This window comes from Amaranthus tricolor, chromosome 14, assembly GCF_026212465.1.
Source record: "Amaranthus tricolor cultivar Red isolate AtriRed21 chromosome 14, ASM2621246v1, whole genome shotgun sequence".
Taxonomy (NCBI): Eukaryota; Viridiplantae; Streptophyta; class Magnoliopsida; order Caryophyllales; family Amaranthaceae; genus Amaranthus; species Amaranthus tricolor.
Window position 1 is genome coordinate 20,114,097 of NC_080060.1, and position 20,209 is coordinate 20,134,305.

At 32.1% G+C, this 20,209-nt stretch overlaps 2 protein-coding genes across 3 annotated transcripts; one reads left to right on the forward strand and one right to left on the reverse strand.

The window, feature by feature from the left end:
* Positions 1–894: 894 nt before the first annotated feature.
* On the reverse strand, positions 895–5,276 carry LOC130799731 (reticulon-like protein B2). Its single transcript, XM_057662934.1, has 5 exons — positions 4,894–5,276; positions 1,821–2,001; positions 1,596–1,737; positions 1,444–1,513; positions 895–1,335 (listed from the first exon to the last, which is right to left on the reverse strand). Exons 1-5 carry the CDS (start codon positions 5,078–5,080, stop codon positions 1,166–1,168), a joined length of 750 nt encoding a protein of 249 aa, XP_057518917.1. The 5' UTR covers positions 5,081–5,276; the 3' UTR covers positions 895–1,165.
* A 12,164-nt stretch (positions 5,277–17,440) lies between these two features.
* On the forward strand, positions 17,441–20,063 carry LOC130799732 (ubiquitin C-terminal hydrolase 12-like). Of its 2 annotated transcripts, XM_057662937.1 has the most exons (4): positions 17,443–17,700; positions 17,848–18,010; positions 18,106–18,263; positions 18,878–20,063. In XM_057662937.1, exons 1-4 carry the CDS (start codon positions 17,613–17,615, stop codon positions 18,889–18,891), a joined length of 423 nt encoding a protein of 140 aa, XP_057518920.1. In that variant the 5' UTR covers positions 17,443–17,612; the 3' UTR covers positions 18,892–20,063. The 2 variants fall into 2 exon arrangements, with proteins under 2 accessions (XP_057518919.1, XP_057518920.1); XM_057662936.1 differs by having other exon boundaries at positions 17,441–17,700; positions 18,106–20,063.
* Positions 20,064–20,209: the final 146 nt, after the last annotated feature.

A 20,209-nucleotide genomic window follows, 5' to 3' on the forward strand; every position in this document is an offset into this window, starting at 1 on the left:
GTTCACACTTTAGGGGTATTTGGTATAAGAAGAAGAATGAAATCAGTAAAGATAGAGATAGGAAACCAATAAGCTTTGTAGGTTGACGGTGCATTTGATGGCTACTGGCGCTAGAGTACTCGAGGAAAGGATTGTTGCCAACGGTGGTGGTGGTTGAACATGTTATCGTGGTTTGTTTGTGGAATAGTGTTGGTGGTGAATTGGTGATGGCGTTAACGGATACCTTTTCATTAACATGTTAACGGTGTCGGAGTTACTCAAATGGTGAAAGGAGTTGATATTGGAGATATAAGGGAAGGTACACAAAAAAGGTGAGGAAATGGTTTTTGTTAACGGTGATACCTTTTCATTAACATTTCTGGGGTAACTGTTACCCTAAGGTAACGGATTCGGTTAAGCAAAGATGTTACCAAACAAAATCCCAAGGAAACACTTAAGCAATACCGTTTCGGAGTACAAAAAAAATGACGCCAAATACCCCTTAGCATTCAATAATAACTCCCCAGTCCACATGACAACCGTATATACCAAAACGAATACATTTAGACCATAAATCTAGTACTACAGAATTTCCCTAGACCCTAAATGAGAATTTTTGTTTGTCTCCCTTAACTTTCTACATTTCACTTTTAAGTAAATATCCCCATCACTTCATTAATTTGCCACTAAGAGCATCAATAATTAAGCAAGCAGGATACTAACTGTAGAATAATGTTCGAGGATCACAAAAGAACAGAACATCTAATGCTTTAGAATTTGTATATTGAATAATAATCTATTGGTTTGATATAAACTACTCTCTTCGTTTTAGTTTGTTTTTTACACTTTGACCAAAAAATGTGAAGGCAAAATGTTAGAAACAAATTAAAACAGAGGGGTAAAACAGAAGTAATCTGTTAAATACAGTGGATAAGAAGACATGAATAAATCAAACAAATAAACAATCAAAGTCATTGAGCAAAATAAAATTAACTTATCATCTCAAATGATAGCAGATGAAAACTGTTGTTTTCATGTCTGTTGTCTAGTATAGAAATATCCATATTTGTGCACATAGGAAATCTACCCAAGTATCAACGTAGTTTACTGGACAATTAATAACATTATGTATCTACCTGGCTACCAAATACCCCAAACAACTACGTACCAGTAACACCGTATCACATTAAGCAATCTTCTTATCTTTCAATGGACCCCTAGGGATTTTGCTCAATACTTTTTCGTCAAAGACTGCATATTGTTTCTTAATCTCGATCATTGCTTTTTCAGCAAATGCATCTACTTGATCCTCGTATTTCTCGTACAGTACTGGCAAGGTATGAAGCAGAACAAAACCTATTCAACCATTACGGAAAAAACAACCAAATCAAACAGACAAATAAATAGTGTTTGATGAAAACAACAAATAGATAACTAATAACTGAGCTTGAGAATGGATATTACTTGTGTAGAACAATGTCAAGAAGTTGCAGCAGCTTCCCAATATTGAAAATACCCACAAACCAGCAATCACCTGATCACAAAACAACATTCAAAATTAGATGTAGACTCACAAAGTTTACGTGAAAGCAATAACAAGACACAGGTTAGCATACAGCAAGAAACTTCTTCAAGTCTTTCCCTGATGCAATCTCACGAAGAGATTGAAGCCCGCGATTAATTTCATATCTTAAAGCCGATGCAAATTCTAGGATTGGACCCTCAGGGATCCGTACATCAGGAATTTTCGGAGGAGCCCTGTAAGAAATCCATGTGCATTAAACAATCTATTCCCCATAACTTAAGCAATAATACATGACAATTACAAAACTGCTGCTTACTTGTTAATGAAGCTCGAAGCTTTTGACCACAGGAACAGCACGGTAATGGTAAGTATCAAGAGATGGCAAATCAAAGTGAGCAAATGATACTCAAATACTTCAAACAAAGCCCAAACAGCGGTAACACTCCCTAGGATCGTAGCAGAAGTTTTCTTGTCTCTCCACAGAAGAATATCCGCAGCTGCCACCATTAAGAATCACAATCACAATCACAATCACAATCACAAACGCAAATGAGAAGCAACAAAACTATTTATGGCCCGTTTGGTTAGTGGTACTAAATGGTGGTAATAGGAATGATTTAGAGTATAAAATTTCATCTAATGTTTCATGTCATTCCAAATTCCATTACCACTTAATACCACCCCTCCCAATGGCAATGCATTGGAATGAATTTTATGTAGAAAATGAAATGATTAAAGTTGGACAAGCATGGTCATCAAAATAGCCAAGAGATTTTTCAAGCAAAAATTACATTAGTTATCAATCTCATTACCACCGTTTAATACCACATACCAAATGGACCGTTAAAGTACAATATATTTATAGAAAAACAAACTTTACAACCAATTCTTCAACATGTTCACAACATTATTGCAAGACAAAAATGAAAAGTTGACATAAGAAATTTTGGAGGGTGTTTGGCAAATGGTTGTAACTTGTCTTTTTTAGTTGACTTGCTTGACCAGCTGAAAGTGTTAGCTTTTAAGCTAACAGCTGGATAAGGCAATTGCTTTGAAAAATATTTGGTAAATTTGATATTGATTATTTATTAAAGAAAAAATTAAAAAACCAAAAGACAACCAAAAAGCAAAAAAATATTCATTCACCAAGTACCCCATTTTATTGAATTAAGTGATTTCACTGATGGTAAAAACTACTGTCACATAATTCACTAATCTACGTGCGAATCACAAATTCATATAGTGAATTATGATCGATTTGGACTATTTTAGAGTCATTATGAGTGAATCGCGAATTTAAAAATTGAGTTAACCGGCGAATTATGTCACACCGGTAAAAATAGATTTTTGCTTATTGAATGTGATTTTCATTAATTAAAATTGATTTGCTGAATGAAACTGATTTCAACCGGCTATAATTGATTTTTAGTTATAATTAATAAGTATATTTTACTTAGAGCTATTCAAATGTGACCTGACTTGAAAATCCGAACCGAAACCGAAAGGTAACCGGCTCGAAAATATGTTTCTTTTTTATGTTTATCGAACCGATATTATCCGAACCGAAGTTGTGCCCGAACCGATTAACGACCAAAAATCGTAAAATCGAACCCGAACTGCGACCGATTTATATAATCGACATATAACCGTTAACCGAGATTACCCGAAACTAATAGTGACCGACCAAAGTCATAACCGACCCGAATCATGCTCAAAACTGAACTTGATCCGGCTAAAACCGACTTAACCCGAACGAATTTTTAATCGAAATGCCATAAACCTGAACCAATTTTTATCTTAGAGGTAAGATCGACTAATATTCAATCATCTTATTAGTTAATCTAATAAAGTAATAGAAATTTTAATAAATTAAATTTTATACATACATGGTTTCATATATTTAGAGTTAATAATCAATGGTCAATGTTTATTTAACTATTTTTAATCAATTTAGATGAAAAATGATAGAACTTTAATTTTAATTTACAGTCAAACAAATAAAAGTAACAAAGTAATAATCATTAACTGATTTGCATTTTAACTATTTTGTCTTTACTAAGCGGAATCTTATCAGCAATAAAAAAATGGAAACAACTTAATCTGATATTAACTTGATCTATAGTAATTATTAATTTGTAGCCGAATTCTACTGGAAAATAATACCCGAATCCGATCTGTACCCGGTAAAACCGAACCAATTATTAACCGATGACAGTCCGAGACCGATTGACTACTCGACACGAACTTCAACCGATACCGAACCGATGCTAACCTAATAGCTCAAATAACCGATCTTCAACTGAATCGTGACCCACCGACCTGACACGAGTGTGACCCGTCGTAATACGCATCCGAAAAATGACTAATCTGAAATACAACTGAACCGAATGACACCCGTCCGAAACCAACTCGATCATCCGAATGAACACCTCTAATTTTACTTAATAAAACTTATTTTACTTATCATAATTGATTTAATATAAACAATAAAGTGTATCATAATTAAAGGAAAAATTCTAGTGAATAATAGATATGGTTTCACAATTTCATAACAAAACGCATGAATAAATGGAACGCTAAATCTGTAATTAGTAGCATATCAATTATCAATATGTTTACAACAAGTTCTTTCTACAATTCCAAAACACCTTACCAACATTATACTTAGTTACTTACTAGTATATCAACACCCACCAAATAAAACCAAATCCACATAAAGTTTAGTCCCCCCCCCCAAAAAAAAATTCATGTTTTTCCTAATTCCTTTCTTCCAAAATGTCGAAACCCAATTACAAAACCGTATCGCTACCGATCTCTACACAATCGCATCAATTTAACCTAATAAACAACTACAAACAACCTTCATTTCACCGAATAAAAAAGAAATTGTCGGTTAAAAAGTACAAAATTTCAAAGATTAAGCGCCAAAACAAAGAGATTGTGACCAACCGTCATTTCACCAATAAAAATAAAAATTGACGAAAAGTTCGACAATTTAAAAAAACGAAAAGATTGACCATTTATTTGAGCCACAATCAACCATCATTTCACAAAAAATGAACGAAAAATCACATCAATATTACGTAATTTACAGCTACAAACCACCTCAATGTCATGAAAACAGGACTTGAAATTTCGAGCAATAAAATGAAGAAGTTGTGCGTTAACCTAATTTGAAGCTATATGCAACCGTTATCTCACCAATAAAAGTAGAAACAAACGAAATTGTTGAACAATTAAAAACAAAAACTCAATTATTAAGCAATTCAACGAAGAAATAGTACCTTCATTTCAGCTTTATTCAACAATCATCTACCCGAAATTGACCAATAACTAAAGAAAATCTCAACGATTAAAATAAAATTCAAATAATAAAAAGTAAATCGTACGTTTACCACCACCGAGAACCTTGTGAACAGGCTTATCTCTTCCAAACAGACGATAAATTTTGGATTTCAATGAAGAAGGTGCGGGTTTATCATCATCTGAATCTGAAGATGAAGAATCATGATGGTGAATTTTCTCCGCGATCTTTTCAACGAATGATTCAGGTTTTGATTCATCGTGTTCTGCCATAGTTTGTTAAAACCCTAAAAATGGAAGTTTTTTCTTTCTTTGTTTTGATTTCTGATTGTTCTTTGTTTGTGTAGATTTTTACCGGTTAGAAATTTGTCTTTGATTGCGGAATTATTTGTCGGAGAAATATGTACTGTACCTTTAGAAGCGTGAGTTTAAATGTCAGCCGTTTCTAGAGAGTCGGTTGAACCGCTGGAATATTTTATTTATATGACTATTATGAACATGATAAAATAGTAGATTTATTAATTGGTGTTTTATTAGATTTCGTCATTCTTTTTCATTCTATCGTCACTCCAAATAAAATTATGAATTTGCTTTAAAATTTTAATAAATTACAACGTTGTCATCCTCTTAAAATTTCTTATTTATAATAATAATACTAATAATTATAATAATAATTAAAAAAATAAATTAAATATAATAATTTAAACAAAAATAATAAATAAAATTAATAATAATTTTTTAAAAAACGAAAAAAAAATTACCCAGTCACAGAAAAATCGCGGCTGGACCGCGGTTTTCCTGTGACTGGATTTTTTTTTCGTTTTTTTAAATTATTATTTTTCATTTATATTATTATTGTTATTATTATTATTATTATTGTTGTTGTTGTTGTTGTTGTAATTATTATTATTATTATTATTATTATTATTATTGTTATTATTATTATTATTATTATTATTATTATTATTATTATTATTATTATTATTATTATTATTATTAACTTTTTTATATTCTTCTTTAAATTTAATGTTTTTAAAATGATAAAAATGTTATTCATTGCGATTGGCTTCCGGTTTTTCTTGCGACTGCCTTTTTTTTTTATTTGAATTTCGAATTATAAAATTTCTTTTGTTTAATTAATTTATTTTTTAATTTATTGTTATTTAATAAATGTTGTAATAAATTATTTTATTTTAATATATTATTATATTATGATAATGTTATTATAATAATTAGTTTTGAATTTAAATAATTTATTTGAGTGTTTAATTAATTTTTTAATATACTAATAATATACTAATTAAAATTTACTTGTTAATTAATTTTTAATTTTTTATTAATAATTTAAACAAAAAAAAATAATAATAACAATCACAATAATAATAATAATAACAACAACAACAACAACAACAACAACAACAACAACAACAACAATAATAATAATAATAACAATAATAATATAAATAAAATTAATAATAATTTAAAAAAACTAAAAATAAAAAATAAAAATAAAAAAACCCAGTCGCGGGAAAAACCGCAAGCCAATCTCGGTTCAATCGCTGAAAAAACCGCGTCTGGACCCCGGTTCAGTCGCACAATTTTGTGCGACTGAACCGCGGTCCAGCCGCGGTTTTTTTCGCGACTAAATGGAGGTTGGTTCGCGGTTTTTCCTGCGACTGGTTTTTTTAAAAATTATTATTAATTTTATTTATATTATTATTGTTATTATTATTATTATTGTTATTATTATTATTATTATTATTATTATTATTATTATTATTATTATTATTATTATTATTATTATTGTGATTGTTGTTATTATTTTTATTATTATTATTATTATTATTATTATTATTATTATTATTATTATTATTATTATTATTATTATTATTATTATTATTATTAAATTATCATTTTTGTTTTAATTATTATATTTAATTTAATTTTTTAAATATGTTTATTATTATTATTATTATTATCATTATTATTATTATTATTATTAGTTAATAAGAAATTTCAAGGGGGGTGGCAAAGTTGTAATTTTTTAAAGTCCAGGGCAAATTCGTAATTTCATTTTGAGGGGGGTTGCGATAAAATAAAAAGGTGGTGATGTTTAAGGATTGGGTTATTAATTATTAATATAGATTTTTTTGCCAAAGATTGAAACAAATGAGCTTATTATCAAAAAAATTTCTAAAATAATCTTCGTGCAATTTTAATTTTCAAAATAAGTGTCTCTATGTCCGAACATAATGTCAGGTATGTTCGATGTTACTAACAAAGAACAAAATAGTTGGTAAAACAATCAAAATCTTTTATTTGTTGTTGCTAACAAAAGGAAAACAATGTCATAGCGTTGGAAAGAATAAAAAAAATAAAAACATGTTTGTTCGCTTTTACTAACAGTGATCAAACATAATTCATTTTTTTGTTCTTTCCAACATTATGACATTATCTCTCTTTTGTTTGCTATTAGTAACAGCGAACAAACATGAATCAGATGTCTTTTATTTAATAATTGTGTGAAATTAAGTGTTTTTTATGGTTGTGATTTTGTTAATGAAGATAATGAAGTTAGTTACATTAACGGGTTTGTTTATGTTGGTATTGAAATTGGTATTGTTAAATTTCTTGTGAATACATATTATGTAGAGGTGAAAGAATATTGAGTTTGAGGTCCCCCTTTGAGATTTGGTTTAAGGAAAAAGGCATAAAACTACATAAAGTGCAAAACAATGGTAGACGATGGTAAGGTGTTTGAGGCTTTTAAAAGTACCGATGAAAAAGACTTTGTGGATTTGTATGTAGTGGGAAGGAATCCTCTTAAGGGGACCACTTAAAAAACAACAAATATGGTGGAGCCTAGTGTAAGAAATAGCAATAAGTTATAGATCTCCCCTAAAATAGATTCCTCTAGGAGGTCATAAAATATAATCTTAGATGTTGAGATACTTAACATACTTAACATTAAACGCGTAGCTATAGACTTTTCATAATCACCATTTCACAAACTAGCCTCTCAAAGGCAAAAATAATAAGCAAACATACTCAACTACTTCACAGGCGGAAACATTCGGTAAAGAGGAAAACTACCAAATCAGCCCCACAGCCACCTGTAAAACCAGCCACTCAACCACCTACACAACCACCTAGGAAAAGGCCTACAATTCCACCTTCACCTCCAAAAAAATTCACTCTAACAAGAAAACAAGCTGGTAGGTAGGACCTACTCCTTCAAAAAAGAATGTACCTTCACCTCCGCCTCCACCTCCACCTGCACCTCAACCTCTACCACCACCTGCACCTTCATCCTCCTCCACCTTTATAATATGAACCCCAATAAACCCAAACACAGCCTGATCCAGTAACTAAGGAGAAGGGAAAGGAAAAAGACAAGGGAGAGAGCAAGGCTAATCCAAAGAGAGCTAAGCCTAGGGTTAGGAGAGCCTTGTTCATTATTGATGATGAACTAGCTTATGAAGAGCAACCTTAATCTAATGTTGAACTTGATAATGATGATTTTGAGGGAAATTTTGGTGATGATTTATTTACTGAGAGTGTAGGAGTGGCTGTCTTGGAAGAGGTAAATTGGATAGTTGGTGGAAGGAATGGTTTAAATGTCGATGTTTGAAATGAAGAGGGAAATAGAACATAAGCTGCTAATGGTAATGATGATGAAAATCTGTAGTCAGAAGAATTAGAAGAAGGTGCAAATAAGTACCCTGTCTTCAATCCAAATGTTGACATTGAAAGGACGGTTTCACTCAAAGTTGGATTAATTTTTCCTAATGTGGAGCTTTTAAAAAATGTTGTACAACAACATGGCATTGAAAACAAATATGATTTCTATTGTCTTCACAACTACACAAAGAGGTTTGATGCTATTTGTGTAGATCAGTGTGACTTGTGAAAAGCTGAAATGCACTTTTTACATACATGCTAGCAAGTTGAGAAGAGAGGAACGTATGCATATCAAAATTTGTAGGATTGAGGATCGATTTTGGATAAGCATCAAACAAGTAAACTTACTTCCAAGTTTCTACCTAAGAGATACTTGGAAGTACGGAGGACGTATCCTAAGTGAAAATTGGTTAAAAGTTTGCAAAACAAGGTTAAGGAGGATTTTGGGATAATAGAAGGGTATCATAAATGTTGGTATGCAAGGGCAAGAGCAAATATTATGTTGTATGGGGATTGTGTTGATCAATTCAAAAGAGTATATGACTATGCAAATGCAGTGAGGAAGCACAATCCAAGCAGCACTGCATTAGTCAAAGTTTTAACAAGTATAGAGAGACTATTATTTCAAAGCATGTTTGTATGTCTTAAAACAGTGTGGGACGGTTTTTTAGCTGGATGTATACCTGTAATAAGGATGGATGGATGTCACTTAACAAAAGAATACTTTGGAGTCTGTTTAACAATAGTTGGAAAGGATGGTAACATTAACATTTAACCATTGACTTGGGCAATTGTTGATTTGGAGGAATTTCGGACTCAGTCATGGTTCTTGACCAATTTAAAAGAATGTTTAGGCACAGAAGCTAGAAAGGGGTTTACATTCATGTATGAATGACAAAAGGTCTTGTTTGTTAATGGTCTTTTATTATTAAGTTCTTTCTATTATGTTGTTGGTTTGTATTCACAATTTCTTTTTTTAGGGACTTATAAGGGCTCTAGATGATGTTTCTGAAGCAAATACAAAGTATTGTTTCTGAAGCAAAAATCAAAGGCCTACAAGAGCAAATTAAGTTGAGTTGAAGTCTTGAACTTGATGGTAAACGTTTCTTCTGAGTCTGCTTCTTCAATTCAGGATACACGTTTGTTATGAATGGTATGTGTGACTTGAGTGCACATTAAAAGGATGAATTCATGTGTGTGACTCTTGGTTTGTGGAATCCAAATGGGTGTAATTATGTGGAGAGTATTCATAAAGAATTATGGGTGTTAATGAAGATTAATGAAGAAAATGAAAGGGTTTGATTTATTGTAAGCTCGATCAAACTTTTGACAGAGGAAGCAGTAAGGTCGCTCGACCTACCCGCTCAACCGAGCGAACTATATTGGTGGATCGAGCGGTCAGACAGAATGCTCCAGAATGCAGCTGATAATCGCTCGACCGAGTCGCTCGACCGAGCGAGCTCCGTATTCCGGTCGAGCGGATCCTCTGATGTGCATGGGATGCTTGTTTTCGACCTTTCAAATCCTTAGAGTTATTTCATAGTATTCCTTACTCAATATTAACTATATATTCAAGTGAGCTATTGATATTCATGTAGCTAGTACTATATATAGAGCTCTCATACTCACACATCAAACACATCAAACACAACCCCTAAGCCAAACACATAGCCTTTTGTTTCTATCTCTTACTCAGTTGTAATTCTTCATTGAGAAGTGTTGTTTATACATATTTGATATAATATAAACAGAAACTACACACCACGGAGGACGTAGCCATCATTGGGTGAACCTCCTTAAATCTTTGTGTCCTTTTTTGATTAGTTTACATTGTCAAACGTTGTTTTGTTCATTGTTGTTATAGAATAAAACATTAAAAAAAAACAATCCGCGAATGCTGAGTATAAAAACAATTCAAGATAACATGATTTTACGATTTGATTCTACCGATTCGATTCTACAGGTCTAAACGATTACATGTAGAATCCCGATTTTAACAACTTACTGCAATTACTGTTGATTTGATGGTGCTGTATTGGTGTGCAACCAATGCTACAGCTACTGTGATGTGTTGTTCGTATGGGTGAGCAACCACTGCTGATGTAAAGTACAGAGTTCCTACTTGTGTATTAAGGCATTTAAAGGCAGCAACAACAAAGTTGGCACAATGGCATTGGAGCGTAAAGTTCGTGGGCACATAGATGGGTGTGTGCAGAAGTGCTGAAGCCTTGCTATGACTGAATTGCAGATTGTAGAAGGCCAATCTGTTGTGGCATACAGTTTGCATGCATTTTTTTATGTTCAATTCTACAACCCAGAATGGCAGCTGTAATCCAGAGGTAGACAGATGCGGATAGAAGCTGATGTAATCGAGTGTAGCTTGTGTCAAAAAAAGTAGACGGTAACTTTCGTGTTACAAATGAAGCAGTATGAATTTAGTGAATGGATACGGTTGCAGTCGACATGTAAAGGGGCAACATACTCGACACTAAATTAGGACTCTCCTTTGGGTGTATAGTTGTATTTTCTCGCATTATGGTGTATACCTTGCCTTGCATGGCGATATGACTTGTTTTAAGCTTGTCATTGAATTGATGTTTGTACTGCATAGTCCACTCTTATGCATTTTCACCTAGAGTGGTCTGTTTTCTAGGGATCTTGTTCCAATTAATTTTTTCCCTTTATGGGGTTTTTTATGTCGGTGGTTTGATCTTTCTCGTCTATAATGTTTATCTTTATATCATTTACTAGTTTTCAAAAATAAAAGTAGTGTTATTTTGTACGTTGAGTTATGTTATGTAGAAACTTTTGTATATATAAGAAATATTTAGAGCTAGATTGATACTTTAAGGATATTTATAGTTTGTATAATATTATTGGATGTATTTTAGATTTTAGTTAATAATTTTATATATTATTATCATTAGTTAAAGTCTAATACTCTATCTGTATGGCAATATGAAGCAAAATTTAATCAAATGTATATGCAAAAATAAGCTTAGAATTGTTTTGTATCCGGACACGATAATGGATCCGTAAGTTCGAATTTGGTTCCTAACAAATTAGACATGCAAATCCAAATCTGAATCTTGACCTGAATTTATTTAGACCCAATTCAAAACTCACTTATTACCAACCCCAATAAAAATATTGTAAAGCTGAAGAAACCAAACCCTTAACAATAAAATGACAGAATAAAGTAATGTAGTAGTAGGTGCCATATGTGAAAGAACGTGAAACCATGGAAGACAATCAGGCAAATCCCTTTCAAAACATTGGTGGGACTATTCATTCCACAAATTCAATTCTTTTTAATACTACAAAGAGCTGAATCTTTCAAAGTGATTAAGTGAAATTATAATACAGTTGAACAACACTTATCATTAATCATCATCCATTATATTGATTGGGAATTAGAGGTGTGACATTTGGCCTGATTTTATCCATTACTATTTGGTATTTGCTTACCACATCATCTTCGACTATATTCCGGTGTATCACGCAAATTTAGTGAGCCAAGTTTTCTCATGACTTTACCTAGTTTTTAATGAAAATGAAAATTGGATTGAAGAGTATGACAAAAATTAAATAAATGATAAAAATGAGTGGTTATGACGAAAATATAGTATAAATTTGTGGATAAGTTTTAAAAAGGAAACTGTAATCATCGTCAAAAGAAAAAATAATACAAAATCAATAAGATAATTAAAATGAAAATTAATATAAAATGAAATGAATAAAAAGAGTACATTCGTGTAGAGATATCAAAATGGTCTATGAGGAAAATTAATTATAGGTTGAGTCATTTTTAAGTCGGATTATTTTTAGATCGAGTCAGTTCTAGGTCGAATCGTATCAAGTTTAAGTTGAGTTCGGATCGACCCAACAAGTCACGGTTTTTAAAAATAAAATCTATATTGGTCACGGTTTTTAAAAAATACAATCTATACTGGTCATGGTCATGGTCATCAATCCATCGTCCCGCACTAAATCAAGGTCCGGTGAGAGGTAGACTAGTCATACCCTATTTAATTAACACCAATTTTAAGATATATATATATATATATATATATATATATATATATATATATATATATATATATATATATATATATATATATATATATATATATATATATATATATATACATATATATATATATACATATATATATATATATATACATATATATATATATACATATATATATATATATACATATATATATATATATATATATATATATATATTGTAGTATATTTTTTTTACATTTAAAAGAAAATATTTACTTATAAAAAACCAATATACTTATTTTAAGACTATAATAAAGAATATTAACTCAAGATATAAAATTTAACTAGAAATATAGTGGGTATCGACTAAAAATGATGCAGTAAAACTTGCAAATGTTGACATATAAATGAAAATGATGATGAGGAACTGAAAAATGTTTAAAACCGGCCAGGTTCGGATTTCGGTTGGGCTCAACCTAGTTTTTTTTTCCCAATATTTTCGGGTCAAGTCAATTCAGGTTGCTGGTAAGTTAGACCCACTAATTTTTGATCTAATCAAATTTTGACGTACATGATTACTTCCATGTTAAGGTTTTATTTTAACAATTGTTGTCTTGAGAAACCGTCTCTTTGAGAGACGTTTCTCAAGCTTCACTTACAGTGTCCTTAATGCAATGCCTACTTACAATATTTTTAATATATATCGAGAAACTTAGCCTACTAGTCTACATATCATATTCTTAATGCCTACCTAGAAACTTAGCCTACTAGCCTACATACCATATCTTAATGCCTACTTACAATATACTTAATGTCCACCGAGTAAGTACTTAAGTATTTACAATATTCTAAATGCCTAACGAGAAACTTACTTTCTATTTTTCTTTTTGAGCCAGCACAATTAAAAATAGTCTCTCAAAAGATACCGTCTCACAACAATTTTTTGTTATTTTAATTACTTCTCAATTTCTTTGCCTTAAAGCGCATCATTATGTCAATGTGAAAACATTTTCTTATGTTAGTCATCATTTCCCCTTTAATATTTTGGATTAAGATTTCTGTATTGTAGGTTTTTAGTGTGTGAAAACATCATCTTCTTTATCTTATTCGGTTCACTATATTTTCGTTATATGCTTCATTAAGTTTGGCAGAGGGTAAATGAAAAAAATGACAAAAAAAAAAACAAATCAATGAAAAAAATGAATACAAACCTAACTCTTTATAGAAATATTTAGTAAAATTAAATATAAACTATTAGTTGTTTATTAGAAAAAATATACTAACAAACCAAAATCAAATGAAAAAGTCAATTAAAGTATCATCCTCACTCTCCGACTGACCCAAGGTCTTCTTCATCAGACCACCTCCTAGCAAACTTATCCTCATACCCATACATATCATAGTCGAACCTGCCTTTGTTTTAATCATATACATGCATTTTCTAAAATATTGGACACTCTCATTATCATGTACCCTCCATATATCTAAGTTACAGACTTCCCTCCAAACCGTGTCTGGATCAAATTTTGGTGCACCCCTTGTCTCTTTGGGGGTATGTGGATCCCTTATCCATATGTCCTGATTACAAAACGAGAAAGAAAAGAAAAAAATATATAAATATTACATCACAATCTCTTACACACGTTTGACAACAGTCTAATTCCACACTAAGTAGCCTTATAGGCTAAAATACAAAACATACATCACGAGGTCACATTTAGACCATTTTCGTCCCAAATTACTATTCACCCAACACTCTACTAAGGTCGATTATTTCTTTATCATTTTAAGAACGTTGGCTCTGATACCAATTGTAATAGTCCTAGTTAAAGTGAACCGAATAAATTCACACAAATATGAATTCCGGTCCACACATTGGACATTAAATTAAACCACTTCTAGGACCGATGACGTTCTAGTGATAAAGAGATAAAATAGTTATGACGAAATAACAAGACAGCGGAAGTCTAAAATTACAACTTGAGAACCTACTGGCCTCTTCAATCTAAATACAATCCAGTTCAAAATGTACTTACTGAAATAAAAATAATAAAGTATGAATGATAAAATTTTATTAGTAATTCCGGGCACGATAGTCAACTCGAATACAGGTTTTATTAGAATAGTCCTCACACATTAGACCCCACCTGCAAGTCAACTTATTATTCGTCGAATGACAACATCATAGCAAGTTCCAAAGCACATAACAATACACGTCAGAGACAACATACAATGTAGTATATTAGTTACATACAAGCAATGAGTTCATCCTAGCATGCAAAGGTTCTATTAATTAAATATCACGTTTGTCTTTCCAGACTCCAACTCATGTCGTTGCCCGTCCAGTTATGTCGACAGTGTATTCTCAAAATTTTGGAGGAATACACAAGGGAGAGCTAATCCCAAGGCAACCTCTGACCTAAGACGTTACCTGTCTTGTTCGGGTCGTCAAAGGCAAAAGTATGCATACTCCCATGGTGACCGTAATGATCCAAAACTGCCATGGGAACAATAACAATGGTATTCCATTTCCAGTTAAGTAGCCCCATTTGGGTAATCACACAGCCATCCTTAAATTACAATTTACACTCTTTACAAATTATTTTGGGGGTCTAAATCTTACGTGATATACAACACCACAACATAGAATGAGCACAACATTTCTTTACATAACCAATTACAATTGTATGGTCTAAGCGTGTACCTTAGTAGCACGATTAAAGCAACTCAAGCGCTTCGCGATTTGAATCTCAACCTCTTATAAATTGAGGTCCTAAACACAACACACATATAAAAATCACGTATTAGAATGTGTTTACACATTTGATCCACTCCATACATTTAAAGCACTACTAAAACTTTATAATTTTAAATTATTTCTCACAAATTTCAAAAAATTCCAAAAATTAAATCTAACCAGTAACTTAAAAGGCCATTTCAGAAAGTTTAGAAAATTCAAACGAAAAATCCAACTTCACCACTGCGTCCGAAAGGCATCAATTACCTTGGGTACCAAATTTCATGATTTCTAACATCCATTTACTATTTTTAATTAATTTTAGTGTTTAACGAGTTTTGAATACAACGGATAAGTGAAACGACAACAAAACACACTCGATATCTCGGATCGGGGCGCGACTGTCGAGACAGTAGCTATTGTCACGTTATTTTTTTATATATATTTTTTATATTATTATTTTAATCATTAAATCCTTTTCATCTCATCCTTATAATTACATGACTAATCTACAATACATACAAACCCACATTCCTTACTACTAATTGAATCTCAATAGTGAACCAACCAAAACTCTTAACACTTACGCATCTCAATATATATACATACATCCACTCATATACAAAACTTCATTATTAACTCAATTCATAATCAAGACACGAAGAATCATCGAATTAAAATATTCCAATAAATCATAAATTAAAAAAAAACATTTCAACATAAAAGAAAAATCATGAACCCTTAAGTTGTGACAATTAAATAAAATAATTCCACAACACTTAATTCCCTTAACAAATTAAGATATTATTAGAGAATCATAATCTAAAAAAAAAACAACTTCCTCAATCAAGATATATAAACACAATCCTTCAAGCAAATTAAATTTTGTTAAAGAATTATGAACTCATGAGTGACTCACTACTACAAAAAAGGGAAAAGGGAACATACATAAAGAGAACTCTTAAATAGAAAAGAGATCTCTTAGACCAAAGAAAACAATGTTCTAACATAACAGTTCTCTTTGTTAAAAGGGAACATGCATAAAGAGAACTCCTAAATAGAAAAGAGATCTCTTAGACCAAAGAAAACAATGTTTTAACATAGCAGTTCTCTTTGTTAATCTCTTTGACCCACAACTTGACCAAAGAGAACTCCTTAATTTCCTAGTAGTAAGTTCTCTTAATTTTTCTTAAAAATTTCACACTAAAAAACCGCCAAATTGAAAATAATATGAAAATTTAGTTTGTCCCAAAGAATATGCAATTGAACCACCATTCATACCACTATCCCTAGCTCTCTTCGACAACCTTTTTTCCCCCAAAATTAATCTTCAAAAATTCTTCAAATTATCAATAATCGCTACTATCATCAACAATTGTCAGTAGTTTGACGCGATTATACTCACCAACGCCATTGACTTCTCGATCTAGGGTTCGTTGTAAGCACTATAATCATTCTCAAATCGGCGATCACTACAAGAAAAATCATTTTTAGCAATAAGTTTTAGTAACGACTATATTTTTTTCGTTGCGAAAAATACAAGTTGTTGCGAAATTTGTTGTTATTGCTAAATAATCGTTGCAATAAGAAAAAAATTAACTTCCCCACCACTTAAAATAATTTATCGATATAACCTTATTTTTTGCAACGACAAATTTAATTGTTAAAATTAAAAAAATAATTCGTAACTATATATATCATTGCAAAAAATAAATTAATATACAGATATAACAAAGTCGTTGCAAATCTTTTACTAATAATTAATGTGGGGAAATATACAAAATTGAGTTTATTACAATCATGATTCTATTCTATATACTAAAGCAAAGACCACCTAATGACATGTGTTAGCCTCTGGTAAAAAAAATTTTCCGCTCAAATTAGTTTCTCATATACACTTTTTTATACTTTATTGTAGCTTTCACGCCAAGATTACTATACATTAATGCATACTATTGTAATAAATTTGACTAATAATTTTGCCTATTTAAGATCAACAAGTCTTAGATAAGATTGTCCTACTGTGAGACGAGCCCATACAAACAGCCTATTAAAAAACATAAAAAAAAATAAAAAACTGATTTTTAACATATATATGAGGTGGTGGTTATTTATTTTTAAACATCTTGGGTTTACCCAATTGGAAATTAGAGAAAAAAATTTATTTTCCAAACCTCCAAATTAAAAAAAAAAAAAGAAAAAAAAACGAAAAGAAGACTTTTCAGTTTCATTTTCTTCTTTTCCTCCAAATTCTAACCTCGAACACCACCACCACCTTCTTTGTCTTCGTCTTCGTTTTCTCTTCACGATCTCTCTTCATTTTCTTTACTTTCTTTCCTTCGTCTATAATTTTTTGTTGCCTATTGTCGAAATATGGATCGGATTGGTGTTTTGCAGCAAGAAGACGATGAGATGCTCGTTCCGAATTCTGATATTACCGATAATCATCAACCTATGGAAGGTTTGATTTGATAATTTGTTGCATTTTCGTTGTTTATTTTGTTAATTATTGATTCTTGATTTGATCTGTTTATTTTAATTTGTGAGTACGTTAATGGCATCGATTAGGGTTTTTGATTCGCCTGGATTCTATTCTTTTGTGTTTCAGTTGTTGCGCAAGCCGAATCTGCGAGTACTAATAATAATAATGCTGAGATTCAACCTGTGGAGGATCCATCTTCGTCTAGGTTTACTTGGAAAATTGATAATTTCTCGAGGTTGAATGCTAAGAAGCATTATTCGGAAGTGTTTGTTGTTGGCGGTTTTAAATGGTAGTGTGAATTTTTTATGTTAGTTGTGTAGTTTACTTAATGGCGAAAATGGAAAATGTCGTGGTTGGTTAGTAAATATATAATTATTGTTGCAGGAGGATACTTATATTTCCTAAAGGGAACAATGTGGATTACTTGTCGATGCATCTTGATGTTGCTGATGCTCAGACTTTGCCTTATGGGTGGAGTAGGTATGCACAGTTCAGCGTAGCTGTGGTCAATCAAATTCATAACAAGTATTCGGTGAGAAAAGGTATAAATTTCAGTAATTGATTTATGCTTTTAATCTGCATTTATTCTTATAGATTACAAAGGCCGTAATAAGTTGCAAGCAACAATTCAGATGTCTGATTGGATTTGTTAATTTATTGATTGATATTGAAGGTATTGCCTGATTAGAACTCGTTTTTTGTAAACTTATTAATCAAGGGCATATGGCCTGCTTTTGAAGATGCATATTTGAGGTGGGCATAGTTTATTTGTATATTTTTAAATACTTTTTTCTTTTAGGTATGTTTACACCCGGAGTGTTAGAGATGGATAACAATAGGAGACGCAGTCTGCTTGTGTGTTGCATCTCCATTGTTATTTAGGTTTTGAGTGCTGCTTATGAATTATGATACTCAATGTGTTGCCCTTTTACACATTTTAAGATCCACTGAAAGTACACTTAAGTTTGTCCTCCCCATGCTAATTTATACTTATGGACTACATTTATTAAGCAGTGGCATGGCCAATTTCCTAATGGTAATAAAGTTCTGATTCTTGGAGAAGAAATATCTTGCTCTTATTTGTATGTTTAAGTCGTTTTGCTCACCAATGTGACACTTTATACAACATATAAATTTCCATTGTGTAAATTTGCAGATACACAACACTAGTTCAATGCTCGGGAAAGTGACTGGGGGTTTACATCATTTATGCCTTTAAGTGAGTTATATGATCCTAGCAGAGGTTATCTTGTGAATGATACCGTCGTTGTTGAGGCTTGACTGGAGCACCCAGCACTTTCATGAGACTTATGAATGAGGTGCTAAGACCATTTTTGGGGAAATTCATAGTTGTCTACCTAGATGACATACTCATTTACAGCAGGGGAATAACAGAGCACCTAAGTCATCTTCAACAGTTGTTCGAGGTATTAAGGAAGCAGAGGTTATATGCAAAATTAGAGAAATGCAATTTCTTTTTACCTGAGGTTACTTTCTTAGGGTACATAATAGGAAAAACAGGGGTAAAGGTAGACCCAAGCAAAGTGCAAGCTATTAAGGATTGGCCTGTACCCACTACACTGACACAAATTAGATCCTTCCATGGATTAGCTTCTTTCTACAGGAGGTTCATTAAGAACTTCAGCACCACCATGACACCTATTACTGAATGCACAAAGAAGGGAAGGAGTGAATGCAATGCAGAGGCACAAAAAGCCTTTGACACTATTAAGGACCTTATGAGCAGAGCACCCATACTTAAGCATATTAACAGTGTTCCTAACTTGTCACCTACGCCAATGGTACATAAAGGGCAGAACCAGGTCAAGGATGCTTTCCAAAAACTAAACATGACCTCAAGATACTATGTTGGGAACAAGGAAGCCAAGACTACAACAAGGAACAACAGCATACACTTGGAAATGGGAACAGACAGTAGATCCCAGACCAAAGCATTTTCTGACGACCAGCAGACCTTGCTGAGTCTCCTGAGCGCAGACCCGTATCACCCAGACCCTGATCAAGGTTGGGACGTCATCCTTGAACATGAACCAAGCCATCAAGGGTCCAAGACCTCACTCATAGTCCACGTGGAGTCTTAGAGGTTGAGTGAAAGGAGGGATGTCTGACAGATTTTCTAGCTCAGAATTCGCCTAAGTGTTTTGTCTTTTGTTTTCTATTTTTAGGCGTTTTGTATTTAGTACGTGTTCTTTAATCAAGCGTGTGATTAGTTTTAGCCGTTAAGGTAGTTGAGTGCTCTATATAAGGAGAGCCTCATCCCATGTAATAAACGTTCAAGCATTCAGTTTCATTTGATTCAATACATAGAGGTATTTCAGAAAGTTGTTTCTGTTTTCCTTCTTTGAAGTTGACGGTGACTTCATCAAGGGTATACGGAGTATCCTTTGATCTTTGTGGGTTCAAGGATTGTGGAACAATCATTGGCACTGCAAGGAAACCGTAAGTACAATTCCTGGAAGGCATTATA

What these genes read in the sequence shown, in the direction of transcription:
- LOC130799731 (XM_057662934.1), bottom strand. Translation starts at nt 5,080, where the DNA reads ATGGCAGAACACGATGAATCAAAACCTGAATCATTCGTTGAAAAGATC. An exon ending in GGTTCTCGGTGGTGGTAAAC is followed by an intron (nt 2,002 to 4,893) that starts GTACGATTTACT and finishes TAATGGTGGCAG; the next exon opens with CTGCGGATATTCTTCTGTGG. An exon ending in CTTGACATTGTTCTACACAA is followed by an intron (nt 1,336 to 1,443) that starts GTAATATCCATT and finishes ATGGTTGAATAG; the next exon opens with GTTTTGTTCTGCTTCATACC.
- LOC130799732 (XM_057662936.1), top strand. Translation starts at nt 17,613, where the DNA reads ATGGATCGGATTGGTGTTTTGCAGCAAGAAGACGATGAGATGCTCGTT. An exon ending in TAATCATCAACCTATGGAAG is followed by an intron (nt 17,701 to 17,847) that starts GTTTGATTTGAT and finishes TTTGTGTTTCAG; the next exon opens with TTGTTGCGCAAGCCGAATCT. An exon ending in GTTGTTGGCGGTTTTAAATG is followed by an intron (nt 18,011 to 18,105) that starts GTAGTGTGAATT and finishes TTATTGTTGCAG; the next exon opens with GAGGATACTTATATTTCCTA.